This window comes from Silurus aristotelis (genome assembly GCF_946808225.1).
Source record: "Silurus aristotelis genome assembly, chromosome: 15".
NCBI lineage: Eukaryota > Metazoa > Chordata > Actinopteri > Siluriformes > Siluridae > Silurus > Silurus aristotelis.
Window position 1 is genome coordinate 19825367 of NC_139588.1, and position 15639 is coordinate 19841005.

Below are 15639 nucleotides of genomic sequence, written 5' to 3' on the forward strand. Positions count from 1 at the left end.
AGAAAACATGAATGCAGATGCTTCTATATCTCTATATATCTAACATCTTGACCCTTAGTCTAAGTCTGTACAGAGCAACAGAGACCCTTCAAACCACCAATCTTATGAGGAACTCTACAAGCAGAGGCCATGACTGTAGAACAGTGAAAAAAAGTGACACTTTGTGTTTGGGTTGCTTTGCCTTTGCCTTACTGCTAGATAGATAGCAGCTCACAGGTCACGCCTCTGACCCAAAAAGGCGACGCAGAATACCACTCGTGTTATGGGCTCTAAGAATAAACTCCCCTAACGGCTCAGGGATAAGGTTGCATTAAGGCCCTCCCTCCGTGGCCTATGCTTTCTGAGCAGCACCCAAGAACAATCTAAGGGTTTGGAAAACAGGCTTTTTTTTTTTACCCGTATGCCACTATTTACAAGTCGCTCTGGCCTTCCAAAATAGATTTAGCTTTTATTTTTTATTTAATTGGATCATTGACATGAAAAGCTTAATCATCTGAAGCCCTACAAGAGATCCACGTCTTGGTAGGAGCACTAGGTTCTCCTTTGGACTTTTAAACGCAGAGACTGTTCTTATATTCCATTGAAATTCCACTTCTGGATACACTTAAGATTGGGATTACACCATATCACTGCAGAGATGGAAGGTACAGTCAATTGTCCACTTGTTTTTTTTTTTTTTGTTTCTTTTGTTCTGTAAAGGCAGGAATGACTTAATCAGCTTCATAGAGACAAACGCAGCCATTTCAGAGATGTCTTTTGTGGAGAAACTTCATGATTGAGAGCTGCTAAAAATACTTCATATCACATATCCTATCAGCTGTCTGTTACACTCTTCTGAAGCATGCAGACCGTAAAGGATTTTTCAGATATAGCTAACAATTGAATTATGGCTCAATCTGTCTGAGAGGAACTATAACTACCTCAGTTTAAGCAAATTGTATTTTTTCTGTGGCTAGGTGATAGCATTTCATTTCCAGCTATGACAGTAAATGTAATGTGTTTTTTTTTTTTTTTAAGAGTGTGCAAAAGGTTCAAGGTTCTGTGAAGAACAAAAAAAAGTTAATGGGCAACTTTTCCAAAATACGTTTTGAAAACTTCTCAAAAGCTATTTTCCTTGCCTGGTGATAAAGTTATTTTCAAAAGCAATTACTATTATTATGAAAGAGTTGTAAATGGATTTCAGCCTTGCGTGAAATAACTCATTGTTGGAGAGACTTAAAACCGAAATTTGATATCCGGATTGAACAGTGGAAGCTGTCCATCAGATGTAAATAAGCTCTATTTTAAGCGTCAGAATTTCAGGAACCAGGAACTGTCTGCTGACGTGGTTTCTTCAACAGTTCTAGACTGATATTAGACTGCCATTGGTCTCAACCCAAGGACGTCTCTCATTTTTCTGCTCTTATCTCAGTGATATAATTGCAGCACAAGTACCAGGCCATTACATAAGGCTGCCGACATGGTCTCTAAATCCTTACACTCAGATCATAAGATTCATTTGCTTGAATTTTGCATCAACATGGTTGGTGCTTGTTCATCATATTCTGGAAAATCATGACATTCTAAAGAGTTGGTCTTTTTCAGAATTTAAAACATTGCAACAATACAAGAACATCACAAAAGGTTTTGTCCTTTAAAGGAACTGGAAACCAAAAAACATCTAGAGATCTATTTTTAATAGTAGCTTTATTTGGTAACATTGTCAAAATCTTCAAATCCAGTCTTCCAGGTATGCAAAAGGATGCTCTGTTGCAGTGGTTGCACATAGCAGAGGTGTAAAGAATCATGGCACAAAGTAGAAGTACCCTTATTTAATGGACAAATCAAATGAAAGTAATTTTCGCTTTAGGCTAAAAAGCCACAGCACCAAAACGTGATTTTATTGGTCACTGTAAATACAGTGGAGTAAAAAGTACATATAACGAACGATAATTGTAGTTGAATAGAGGGTAAAAGTTGCTCATAACTTTGATACTCAGTAAACATAAAAAGTAGCCAAAAAAAGTAGTAAAATACAGTAATACTACATTTACTCAAAAACTTTACTCCACTGCTACATAGAAACTCGTTCTTACAGATGAATAACTAAAGAATCTTTAGGGTTTTCATCTTTATTTCTAAAAGCATTGTAGTCTGAACAAATTGGACGAAAACAAAGACGTACAAAAATCTTACATTAGAATACACTTTGTATCCGAATTGCATCATTTTTTGACAAAAAGTGATTTTTGTGTATGTTGGAATTTTACTTTAGACTTTAAAATTCCTCAGCTAACGTGCACCAAATTCACCGACTCTACCTTCCAATACCACACAAAACCACTTGACCTGTGGACACACTTTTTGATCCTGACGCCAGCACGTAATAGTCCCTAAAGACGATCTGTTGTTTTTAGCAAAGTGAGCACAGTGGAGGCTTAGCAAATGAGTTTCTTGAGTCAGCAACTAGAGAAAGCATGTCTAATCCCCAAAGTGACAACACAGTGCACTGTGAAGGGCTGTGACAGGTGGGGCTGACCGCAACACACACACACACACACACTGACACATGCACACACACACACACACACACAACACACACACACACACACACACACACACACACACACACACACACACACACATATCTCCTTTAACTAAAGCAGAGGCGGTCTGAAAGGCACTGTAGGCTAATTTTATCTTCTGCAGGTCATCTCAGGCGCTTTGCAGCTCTCTGTCTTCTCACAGCCTCATATCACGCTGAAGAAAACCGTACGCAGAATCACAATGGCTCATCCGAGAATCAATCCATGCTTTAGACTAAAATTAGATCCTATTGAAACGAATCAATAAGGTGCTCTGTAAAAAGGAACAGTGTTTACAAAGGTCATGTGTGGAGTGTGTAAGGAATCACTGATTGGCAATCCAGCCTGTTTTGTGTTTCAGATTTATATCCATTTTAGAACTGGCCTTTTGACAGAAACAGACACATCGATACGTCTTCCTCCACCGATATAAAGGCAGCCATTTTTTTCTTTTTATTGGCATTGGAAATATTTTAACAAGAAGTGACTGATACATCAGTGCACATCCTATTCATTTGGCATTGTTTGTGTGTTCTGTTGTGCGTTCACGAGACAAAGGACGGAGGCAAAGAACAAATATCCTGCTTTGAAGTAGGTCTGTGTGATAGCAGTGTTCTTTTAAAGTGATTACATGTCACACTTTGGGAGATAATCCAAATAAAATCTTAGCTGGACTGTAAAATCACACACTGGCTTAGTCACATGATGACAAACAAATCCAAAGCGTGAAGGTTAAACTTGTGCGAAGGGCCATGCAAGCAGCAAACAACATGAACTAGGCAAAACTAGTCTGAACAAATCAAAACAGGAATCAAAACCAGAAGAGCAAAAAATGTTATATCAAGGTTCGGTTTAAATGTGGAAAAAAAATTAGCAAAAAATCACTTTATATACCCGGCATGAGTGTGTGTGTAATTGGGAAAACACACACAAGTGTAGTGGTGTGTGTGTGTGTGTGTGTGTGTGTGTGTGTGTGTGTGTGTGTGTGTGTGTGTGTGTGTGTGTGTGTGTGGTCTTGGTGTTGTAGTCCACGGCAGCCATGTTTTAATTGCTGGGAATAAAAGGGTTGGCTGAGACCTGACAAACGTTCTCTAATGATAGATTTGCAAACACACACATGTTCCTGTTCATATCATTAATACATTTAGATTGCTCTCAAAATTAGCTTTGATTTTCTCTTCAAATATTCTCAGTGAAATAAAATAATTTTTCTTCATACTAACATTTTACTTACATTTCTCCATAATCACTATTACATTTAAAGCTGTCCTGTAAATTCTGCCTTATCCTCACAATCAGTCTCTTTTGTGTGTTTTTCTGCAGCACGGACCTCCACCACCACCACCACTGTGCTCGAGAGCAAAGGAGGTGAGTCACATGCTGCAGCTGCTCGAGCATCTAAACGCACCATGATGGATGATCTGTACAGCACCTTCAGCTCGCCTGTGGCCTGGGTACTGGTCCTGGCCCTCATCATCACCTGGTCTGCAGTTGCCATTATTGTTTTTGACCTTGTAGACTCTAAGACCCTGGAAGGTAAGTGAGGCTCTTTTTTGCTAATTTAGTCCTACATTAATTTAGGCCTCACCGTCATTCTGTGCAAGATGATATGAATGCAGATCATTCAATTCGTACAATTTCAAGTTACTGCCCAGCTAGTAATGAATGTCCAAGAAACTGTAGCTGATTATCTGTAAAGAAAAAAAAAAATTATCTCACAGTTGGAGAGCTAAAGTCAGTAAATACTGTAACAACTCTGAAATGAAGTCTCTGGATTTTTATAACTGTAACTCGTAACAAGATATTCTGCAACCAAATCATTAAGCATCATTCGAAAGTTCTTTGCTTGTTGATGGATTATTTTAGAATTCTGTGTAGAACAAAACAGCACCTGAGGTTCTGTCTAGAACCACTTCAGAAATGTAGAAAAATGAACCATCCAGTTGAGATGCCTAACACCAGTTGAGGAACATTATTGTGAACAAACGTGCTGTTTAAGTCAGTACCCCTTTCTAAAAAACATTTGGAGATTTGGAGAATGGAGGTTCTCTGAATCATTCTGGGAAGTCTTCCTGGAACACAAAAATGGTTTCTTGGATAGGAAAAGATTAGTCATGCTGCCTGCAAATGTAACAGGACCAGCCATCTTTTTTTGGCAATTATGATTAATACATACAGTATGTTTAGAAATGATGTTTGAAATTATGGCTCTGGGCTGCAAATTTGAGTTTTGAGGACATCACGTTTCATGTTCTCACAACTTTTGTGGACATCTCATTGTTAGCTGGTTACCTCAATGTAAATCTTAGTTTTCTCAAGAATTTCATTTGGACCAAAATACATTATAATTGAATATTATTCATATGAATCTTGCACAAGATTAGTTTCTATAACCAGAACTTAAATTTGGACGGTGTTGGCATGATGATGTCTTTTTTTGAGCGGTGTATTGTGTTATTTTACTCTGAGGCAGTTGTTGTTGATTGGTTGCCAGATCTGATGATAAATAAGCCAATCGGAAGAACGGTAATAGCAGGCATTAGCATCATTACTTGTGAGATAAATGTGCTTATGGACTACCGGTAATGTGAGGCTTGGATAAGAATTCTGAGAGAGTAGAGAATGCGATAAAGCCAGATAGTTGTTTGTTTGCTAGGAGTGTAGAATGCCAGTGGATGTGGGCATTGGGAGTCAGGAGAAAGCTTTATTGGTCCTGATAGCACTGACAGTGATAAGGACAGATAGAGTGTTGCACTAGGCTGCGACTGTCAGCGGCAGCCATGTTCACATTTAGTCGACAGTAATCAGAGATCAGATCACGTCCTGTCTAAATTCATCTCTCTTGATTTATTGTTAGATTGTCTTTGAAGCACTCCAATGTATAATCACCTGTTTATTTGGTTATAATAGGCAAACCTCAAATTAGGTTTATGATTAGTTGATGCTATCTACGGTCATTTAGTTTATATCCTGCTCATTGATGTCTGCTGATGACAATTTGGAGCCATTTCCGAATGGCTGAAGATGGATTTTGTAAAAATTGTCATTTTGTTCTAATGTTTCACTCATGTGTCATTCCATTTATTTTAAAATAATAATATAAAAAAAGGTCTGTTGTCTTGTATGCATTAAAACATTTTAAAGTGGAGACCTTTTTTATATTCAGACCCACCAATCAAGTTGGGACTAACCCACAATTCATGAAGTCCCAGTAGCCCTAACAGTGCTACAGGGACACTCCCAAAGAGTCACTTTCACTCATTCATTTCTAATAAGTTTCCTCCTTTTTCCGCCCTGTCCATCCCCATGTGTCATCCTGTTGCCATCCAATAAAAAGCCCATACATTATACTGTGACGACCCCTGTTTGCCACCTGGTAAAGACTCTCTGCCTGCAGTGAAGTGATATTTGCCTGAGCATGTACACATGTGTGTTTGTGTGTCTGTGTGTGTGTGTGTGTGTGTGTGTGCTGTTCATGGCTTTCTTCCTGTATGCATAATTCTATTTCTTTGTATATTCGATTTGTGTGTGCATGTGTGCGTGTGTGTGTGTGTGTGTGTGTGTGTGTGTGTGTGCATGCATATAGAACGAGCGCAACTGTCACCATCATTTCACGCTGTGGTGAATTTGAAGATGCACATTAACCGATAGCCACCTCACCTTTCATTAAAGACACCTCCCCTGCTCTTCCTTTCTTTTTTTATCATTCTTATTCAGCGTGACACCGTGCCTGTGAGCACTGCATCCCGATCACGGTCTGCAAATTGTACGCTGTTTATTACATTTTTTAATAATTAACTAGCTATTCAGATGCCCCTTACTATGTAAAAAATTTGATCCCAGCTAATTCTATACAAAAACAAGTACTTCCAATGCACACATACAATACTGTATTCCACTCAAGATTCTACATACAATCATTCGATTCTCCTATTCAAATCATCTTTCGTGTGAATCAGGCCCTGTGTTTTGCTTTTTTCCATGCTCCTGCATGACGGCATGATGTGCAACACAGCCGGTAACGACATCCTATTTGCATTTTTCAGTGCAATAAACAAAAGTCGGCGTGCCAAGTGAATATCTCACCGTTGTTTCTTCCTCTGCGGGTCCACAAAAACACTAAACAAGACGCCTCTCGTCCTTCAGGCACATTCTCACTGAAAACTTTTCGACAGTTTACTGCGTACATGATTACAATATTGATTACTGACTCATTCATGCTGATACTCAGTAGTACGATCTAATACATGTTTGCTTATTGCTTGACAGGACACAGTTTCTCAGTTTGTCATAGTGAAAAATTATAAATTTAATGGTACAAATAGATCTTTATGTCACAGTCACACTGTAAACAGGCCAACTGAAAAAGTGTAGACCTAATCATGATTTGTCCTCTATATCTCCTCCAAGCATGGGGCAGCATGATACCTGCCCCATTGGTGATTGTTTCAGATCACATTCTTACCCACTAGGTCAAATATAAATTTTTTATTTAAAATACCATATTAATTTGATTATATTCAACTAATCTAGCACACGCTGTGCAAACGTGCCTCGATAATAACTAAAAGTACGTTTATTAGTCTATATGATACTTACACATACTTCTTAAAAACATATATCTTCCTTGCAACTTACCTACAGTATTGCTAAATTGATGTATTTGGGAAATACATAAAACCTTGGAACATTACAGAAGAGTAGCCAAAATAAACCAGCACATCCCTGCCATACATAAGCCCACCATGACAAATGGCATAAACCAACATAACCATAATCCAGTCTCTTTTACAATCTGTGAATCATTCTAAAACATTTATTAAAAAATAAGCATGGTGGCCAATTACAGAAACATGACTCACTCAAGATTTTCTTATTAATCCCAGTGATATACAAGCAATTATTTCAGGCCTGCTTTTATAATCTATTATTCGAAAAAAGGCCATATTTTATGTATAATTAAAAAAAATTAAAATAGTTTTTTCTCAAGGGACAATACTATAGAAATGAAACTTGGATATATTATTAATATAAATAACTCAACATACAACCATTATTGTCTAAATAACTGCCAAATATATTGTGTACACTTTCAGTGGACGTGTCAATACTGTGTCCAAAGTCTCAGCATTTTGTGTGAGCACCATTTTTATTTAGCACTGCTTCCTCCTGGGCATCGAATTCACTAGAGCGGCACAGGTTGTTGTTGGGATCCTCTTCCACTCCTCCATAATGACATCACGGAACTGCTGAATGTTAGACACATGGTGCTTCTTCACTTTCCACTTGAGGATGCCCCACACGTGCTCAATAGGGTTCGGTTCTGGAGACATACTTGGCCACTCTATTACCTTCACCTTCCACAGCAAGTCAGTTGTCACCTTGGCAGTGTGTTTGTGGTATTTATTATGTTAAAAAACTGGAGTTCGGACCAAGTTTCTGAAGGAGGGCATCATGTTCTGCTTCAGAATGTGACAGTACATTTTATAGTTTGTTTTCCTTAATGAACCGCTGCTCCCTATTAAGAGCATCAACATGCAGCCCCAGACCATGATGCTACCACCACCATGCTGTAGGGAAGACACAATTTTCTTGGTACTCCTTACCAGGGCATTAACACACATGCTGGACACCATCTGAGCCAAACAAGTTTATCTTTGTCTCATCAGACCACAGGACATGGTTTCAGTAATTCATGCTCTTGGACAGGTTGTCTTCAGCAAACTGTTTTTGGGCTTTCTTGTAAACCAGTTTCAGGGTTTTAACAATCTTCTTATAGCCTCAGCATCTTTGTGAAGAGCAACAATTCTAATCCTCAAATCCTCTCCTTAGTCTTTGCCATGAAGTGCCATGTTAAACATATATCTATCTATCTATAAATACTATATATATATATATATATATATATATATATATATATATATATATATATATATATATATATATATATATATATATATATATATAAATAGATAGATAGATAGATAGATAGATAGATAGATAGATAGATAGATAGATAGATAGATAGATAGATAGATAGATAGATAGATTTATGCTTTGGTTTCAACCTCTGACAGAAACCTATTATTTGTTTCCCATATTAGTAAAATCGCTAAGCTGTCAAGAAACCATCAAGAAACGAAAGAAACGCTTTAATATCTTTGAAAAAATACCAATCACAGAAAAATTCATGTTCAAAGCCAAAACACTGATGTTTTTCAAAAGCAAATGAATCAAATCTCTGCAATTCTTGTCCAACTGATGAGATCATTCAAGCCTGCATGGGCTTTTTCTATCAGTGTGCCAAAAGCTCCTTCATATCCTCCCGAAGCCCCGTGTCAATCTGTTTCAAACTGAAAATTATCACATTGTCCAGCCACACAGTGGATGCAGCTCTGGTATTAATAATTATACTGTAAAAGCATTGTAGCTTATAACTCGAGTGTTGTGCTCTGAGCATCATTCAGTGTCTTGAGAAACACTAAGGAACTTTAAATGCTGTATATTAATGCAGCTTGAATGTTGCAGATTTTCTAGCTCTTGTCAGGAAAAGAAGAAATCATTTTATCCTTCAGTGCACTAGTGAGCACTGATAGAAATCCTAAGTGGTCATCTCAGGAGAAACACACTTATGAGCTTTGATACAGCGAACCAGAGTAAGACAATGATATACTCTGATCCATCTCGCTCAGGCTTGGCTTTTTCTGAGGCTTCCCTCTGTGGAACAGTAAAATATAAATACATACAGTATAAAATGATACGACTCCTAAGCACGCCGCATAAAGCATTTTTTGAAATAAATAATTTAATTTATATTTCCCATTCCCATAAAATTTTGAGATATAAACTGAGAAACAAAAAGCATGCTGCTTCGACACATTCTAAGAGCTTCAAGATGTAGATGTAACTATTCATAACAACTGAACAACACAAGCCTATAGACACATGTGACTGCTTGTGAAAAAACTGTAAAAATCATTTAGAAAGCAATTGGTTGCACCTGCATATGTCCACACTACATCTTTTTTTGACAAATCCCAAAAACCCTATAAACATCTACTATATGGACAAAAGTTAATGATGTTTATATGACATCCTCATCTGCAGTTAGTCTCTACTTGTTTTTTTTAACAAATGTAACTAATCTGGAAATTAACATAAAACATGAAACATGACAATGATGAATAGGACATGTGGCTTTGCATGGTTACATGATGTACAGCTATTATCTCTTAGGGTGTACTCAGCTATAATGACAATAAAAGGCTGTATGTTGAGGTATTTTTAGAGGACAGTAAAACTATACTGCTACATGAGCATCACATTGACTAGTAAATTAAATATATCCAAGTTTTATTTGTATAATTCTACATACTAAAATGGTTACTGAAATGTGAGGTGTATACTCAATTTTGTGAGATACTGTATATATATATATATATATATATATATATATATATATATATATATATATATATATATATATATATATATATATATATATATATATATATATATATATACACACAGTACAGACCAAAAGTTTGGACACACCTTCTCATTCAAAGAGTTTTCTTTATTTTCATGACTATGAAAATTGTAGATTCACACTGAAGGCATCAAAACTATAAATGAACACATGTGGAATTATATATGGAATTATATACATAACAAAAAAGTGTGAAACAACTGAAAAATGTCATATTCTAGGTTCTTCAAAGTAGCCACCTTTTGCTTTGATTACTGCTTTGCACACTCTTGGCATTCTCTCGATGAGCTTCAAGAGGTAGTCACCTGAAATGGTCTTCCAACAGTCTTGAAGGAGTTCCCCGAGAGATGCTTGGCACTTGTTGGCCCTTTTGCCTTCACTCTGCGGTCCAGCTCACCCCTAAACCATCTCGATTGGGTTCAGGTCCGGTGACTGTGGAGGCCAGGTCATCTGGCGCAGCACCCCATCACTCTCCTTCTTGGTCAAATAGCCCTTGATGCCTTCAGTGTGACTCTACAATTTTCATAGTCATGAAAATAAAGAAAACTCTTTGAATGAGAAGGTGTGTCCAAACTTTTGGTCTGTACTTTATATATTAGTAAAATCTAATATATATTACTAAAATGTTACTAAAATGTTCCGTTTGGGAAGAACCACATAAAAGGTCAGGCGTTCACAACACACTTTGAAAAGTGTTCAAGTGCTTATGCACTTTGTAACACATGACTTAAACCTGCATAGGCATATTTTAACATTTTACGTAAGTCTCCAATGTCAGAACTTTGTAACAGTCAGCACACTGAATGTAGCTATAAATAAACAAAAAGTACACAGTGTTGTTCATGAACAAATTAAAAAACATTGAATTAAATGGTAAAAACATGTAATAACTCCACCTTATGCCATCTTCCTCACTTACAGCAGAATGTTCGTTAATCAAACAGTATAAGTCTTATTTGAATTGATAATAACCGTGAAAATTAGTGCTTTTTTATCTTATAAGTGTTTTTATCTTATTTATTGGTACAGCACTACAAAAAAAGTTTCGAGGTCAAAATATTTCTTTAAAAACCTAAATGAATGAAAGATAATCTAAACGACAAACTCAAGTGGAAATCTCAGCATGCCTGCATTTGGCTGTATCCACTGGCAGGAAATATCCTGCTAATGAAAACGCATTTTGATTTCTCTCAGTGACATTTGAATAAAGGGCGCATTAGTAGAATTAGAAAAGGAATGGAACATTACACAATAGAAACGTTACACAATAGAAATAATCAAAAGGATATTTAGATGAGACAAACACACACACACACACACACACAGTGAATATAAGTATTATACATTTGTTCTCTTTGTACATATCTATGACTGTATGGCGAAAAACAAATAGTGAGAGAGAAATAAATAATTTAATAAACAAGCAGCCTTGAATCTTGATTATGTATAATATTATGGCAGGATTTGGAACCTAATAATAATAATGACAACCTAAATGAATTTAACTGTAAATTAAAACAACACTGATGCAAAAGTAGTGCTTATTCTTGTGTGTTGACAGGTGGCACAGTTTAACATCAGGCTGTCTTCCTCAGCCAAATAAATTCCCTCATTACACCACGATCTCCCGAATCTACGCTCCCCGTTCCGTTCTCATTCCTCATACAGCCTGAAGAGAGTTCACGCCGCTGTCTCGTTTCTCCCACTCTCTGTCTTCTCCTCCTCTCGATCCAGACTGACATCTGTTGTTTACCGGCGCGTTAGCAAAGTCGAGGCCGTGGCTCAGACGGGGAGAAACCAGCGAGGCACTGGGTGCGTGACAGCTCGGGCTAACAATAATGGGTTTTCATGAAATAGGTTAAGAAGTGAATCAAACAAATGTCAGCGAATTCATCAGCGCCACATTAGCATTTCTGCTCGGAGGAAGATTTCACAATGGCGTACCCGAATTCTGGGTCTGAAGAATTAGAACACCAATCAAGCTTCACAGATACTAGAACACAATAGTTTTTATAAAAATAAAAAAAAGCAAAGCACTGTGTGGTGGAGTTATTCCATTTAATTGCCTATTGGAACATATGTTGTAGAATGAAATGAGAATCAGCGAGAGGTGGAATTATACTATTTTATTGTCTGGTGAAGAGATTATGCAACTCACTGAGCATAAAAAAATTATTAATACAGACCAAAACACAGACTGAATTCGCATATACTCCTGCGATAACGTTTACCTAATGGGTCTAAAGCAGAGGTGCCCAAAATGTTTACTATGAAAGGCTAAAAATCGAACTTGGTTAAGGAATGTGGGTTAAAAGTAAATGCTGAATTATGTATTATATCAAAATGAAAGTTGCAACAGTTCTCCTTATTTATGATTTCATAATATTTAGAAATAAACAAGTAAGTAAATAGATTTGTTAAATTGTTCTGAGTGTGAACACTGATGATAATAATAATAATAATAATAATAATAATTATTATAATAATGATAATAATAACAATAATAATGATGATAGATAGATAGACAGACAGACAGACAGACAGACAGGCAGGCAGGCAGGCAGGCAGGCATTTAGATAGATAGATAGATAGACAGACAGATAGATAGATAGATAGATAGATAGATAGATAGATAGATAGATAGATAGATAGATAGATAGATAGATAGATAGATAGATAGATAGATAGATAGATAGATAGAAGTAACAGAGTTTACTGTGTTATACGTAATGTGGCAAACATTATATACAAAAATAAAATACTGGGAGGTTAGAAATAAATAGATAAACAAATAAACAAACAAAAGAGGTAATAAATTAAATACATTAATAAAAAAATAATAATAATAAAAAAATAAAATAAAAAATACAAAAATAAATAAATAAAAATACATACATTATTTCTGGGCTATCCATGTTAAAAAAGTTTTTAGCTGATTGAGTTACACTGGAATAAAACTAAGTAACTAATTTGAATATTTATAAACTATAATAATAACAATGAAAACATTATAAACATTTGAACATCATCATTGGGTGCCTCCAAATATAACAAGGACAAGGACACAAACACACACACACACACACACACACACACACACACACACACACACACACACACACACACACACACACACACATTGAACATGTCCCACATTATGATAAGGTTGTGTCCTTATCATTTTGGAAGTTTTAGAATACAACATGTTCTGTTATGTGCCTTTATTTATTTCTCACATTCAAGTTTTCAAACTGCAATCATGTACGCAATCATGATTTGGCCATTATTGTAGAGCAAATATCAATCACTTGCTTAGAGATCTAAAATTTCTAATATTTGATATTTGTTCAGAAATATTCCAGCTGCTTTATGATTATGCTCTGGCCATCATTGGTTCATCATCAGAATGTATGATCATAAATCTTTATGTCCTATTACTGTAGTTATCAGGAATTATTAGCCATTCATAAATAATTCCAAACACAAATATTACATAACATTTTTAATCTGATTAAATTAATTTGAGAAAAATCTGTAGTTTGAAATGAACACTAGTGGATTAAAGCTGAATCAATTAGTTGTACATGTTTCAATCAGACTTTTCATTTCCCGGAATAATAAACTCACTCACACTGATTAATACAATCCAGACACTGCCCTGTGTTTCACATGATCTCTGCAGTGCCCTTTTTATTGTGTGTCCCCTGCATTATATCAGTGTATCTCTCTTTCATGTGCATGTCATTTGCTTTTCATCACGTTAATGCTGGCCCGCTTCACTCTGCATGCTCTCTGCAGCTGTGTTCGGTCTATGTGCCGCTGTGCCACTCTTTTGCTTTGTGTCTCGTCTGAACAGGACCTCAGGCGGCGAGTGCCAGGAAAGCCTTCAAGGAGGCAGGCAGCCTTAGAGGCAAGCCATCTTACGCATGTAAACTCTGCACTTGTAATGAACTAACCCGAGTGAAAAGTGGATACGCTAACCAGCGATTACAGTGATTGAGCCGTAACTAACAACTTATACCTTAAATTAATCAATAGATTGAGCTGATTTTGGACTCTGAAAGGAACCAATGTATCCCGAAGCCCTGGTTTGCTGAGCTCCCGAATAACATGTAGTAATGTGTGTGCACAATGAGATAATTAATGCACAGAGAATGATTGTGGATTATTTAGAAATAATAATAATAATAATAATAATAATGTGAAGGAATTTCAGCAAATTTTTACGTCAAGAATTTCGACCCAAAAGCCATAAAGAAAATAATATTTGCACATGGGCAGTTGATAACTTGAAAACAATGGTGATTTAAGAACTCTTAAAGACTCCTGATCAGGAGAAAATTCCAACGTCTAATATAGATAATATGAAAACTATTCAGGCATAATAATTTCGATGCATAATAATATTACCAAAAACATTTCTAGGAAACAATTCTTGAAATTTAGTATATGTTCATTAGGCGTGTTAATTTTCACACCTATACTAAATGTAAAAAACTGGGTGGGAAATGAAAATCTAAACAGACTCAATGACCTCGGATATACAGTAATTTGCACAGACTGTCAGTAAATAGTGTTATATCCATTTTTAAGTATAAATCCTTTAGTAAATAAGAGACCCAGCCACCAGATTATTAGCTTCACCTATGCTGTACTTTCAGCCCCACTGTAACCTGTCCATCAATGGGATCAGAACAGCACCACTATTAAGCAGGTATTATTATAAATGAATTTTACTTAGTACAACACTTTTCCATACTCTAGTGTGTGTAGCAGTGATACGAGAGCATCAGGTGCAACAGCATTACTGGGGCTTAAAACACCTGAGTCACTAATGTGCTAAGAATTAACTATGCTAGTCACTTTCCACTGATGAATGGAGTAGAAAATACATTGGTCAAAGCAATATATCAACAGATCAATGCCTGGTGGAAAAAAAGGTTCCACAATATACAACATAAGCTTTCATAAACTGCCAGTTAAGTGAATATAAAGCAACCTTTGAAAAACTGTTGTGTGTGTGTGGGTGTGTGTGTGTGTGTGTGTGTGTGTGTGCAATTGAACTAAAATATCTAATGGTTTGTCCTAATAGAGTAGCTTTAGACCTGTAATAATTTGCTGGCTAACACAGATATACCTTTTAGTTTAGTGGTAGCTATAGCAATTCAAATAGTTCACATTAAGCCCTTTAATGATCAAAATTAAATCTGAGTCACTAACACATACTTGTGACACCTCTACAAGACAATCTATTAAACTGGATGTAGCAGCACTTTTATAGATTAGCACTTTGTGAAAACAAATTCCTGACTATATTGTGTACTGCTGCGTTTTGGAATTGAGCTTCTTTTTGTCAACCACACTATGCCAACCAGAGAATATGCAACACTACATTTATATCAATTGGCAGAGCAACTTTAAACAATCCCATACACACCTCAGCAGTTGAGTATCAAAGGCCTCACTCAAGGGTCCAGAATTGGCATTTTGGTGCTGATTCGAGTTAAAACAACAACTGTCCCATCAAACATACACCATCTAAACCACTAAACTACAACAAACTTCCATCGTGATAATTTTGATCAT

At 36.3% G+C, this 15639-nt stretch overlaps 1 protein-coding gene across 9 annotated transcripts in view; it reads left to right on the forward strand.

The window, feature by feature from the left end:
- The first annotated feature begins 273 nt into the window (after window positions 1-273).
- trdn (triadin) overlaps window positions 274-15639 on the forward strand; it is a 68337-nt gene continuing 52971 nt past the window's right edge. For 5 of the 9 annotated variants that reach the window (XR_014536899.1, XM_083562459.1, XM_083562463.1 and 2 more), the window contains exons 1-4: window positions 280-644; window positions 3888-4100; window positions 5902-5940; window positions 13910-13963. Coding sequence is in view for 8 of the 9 variants with exons in the window: in XM_083562459.1 (XP_083418585.1) it covers window positions 638-644; window positions 3888-4100; window positions 5902-5940; window positions 13910-13963 (313 nt within the window). In the remaining variant the exon portion in view is untranslated. Of the gene's footprint in view, window positions 645-3887; window positions 4101-5901; window positions 5941-13909; window positions 13964-15639 lie in introns of all 9 variants that reach the window. The other 4 variants (XM_083562464.1, XM_083562465.1, XM_083562466.1 and 1 more) reach the window with 2 other exon arrangements.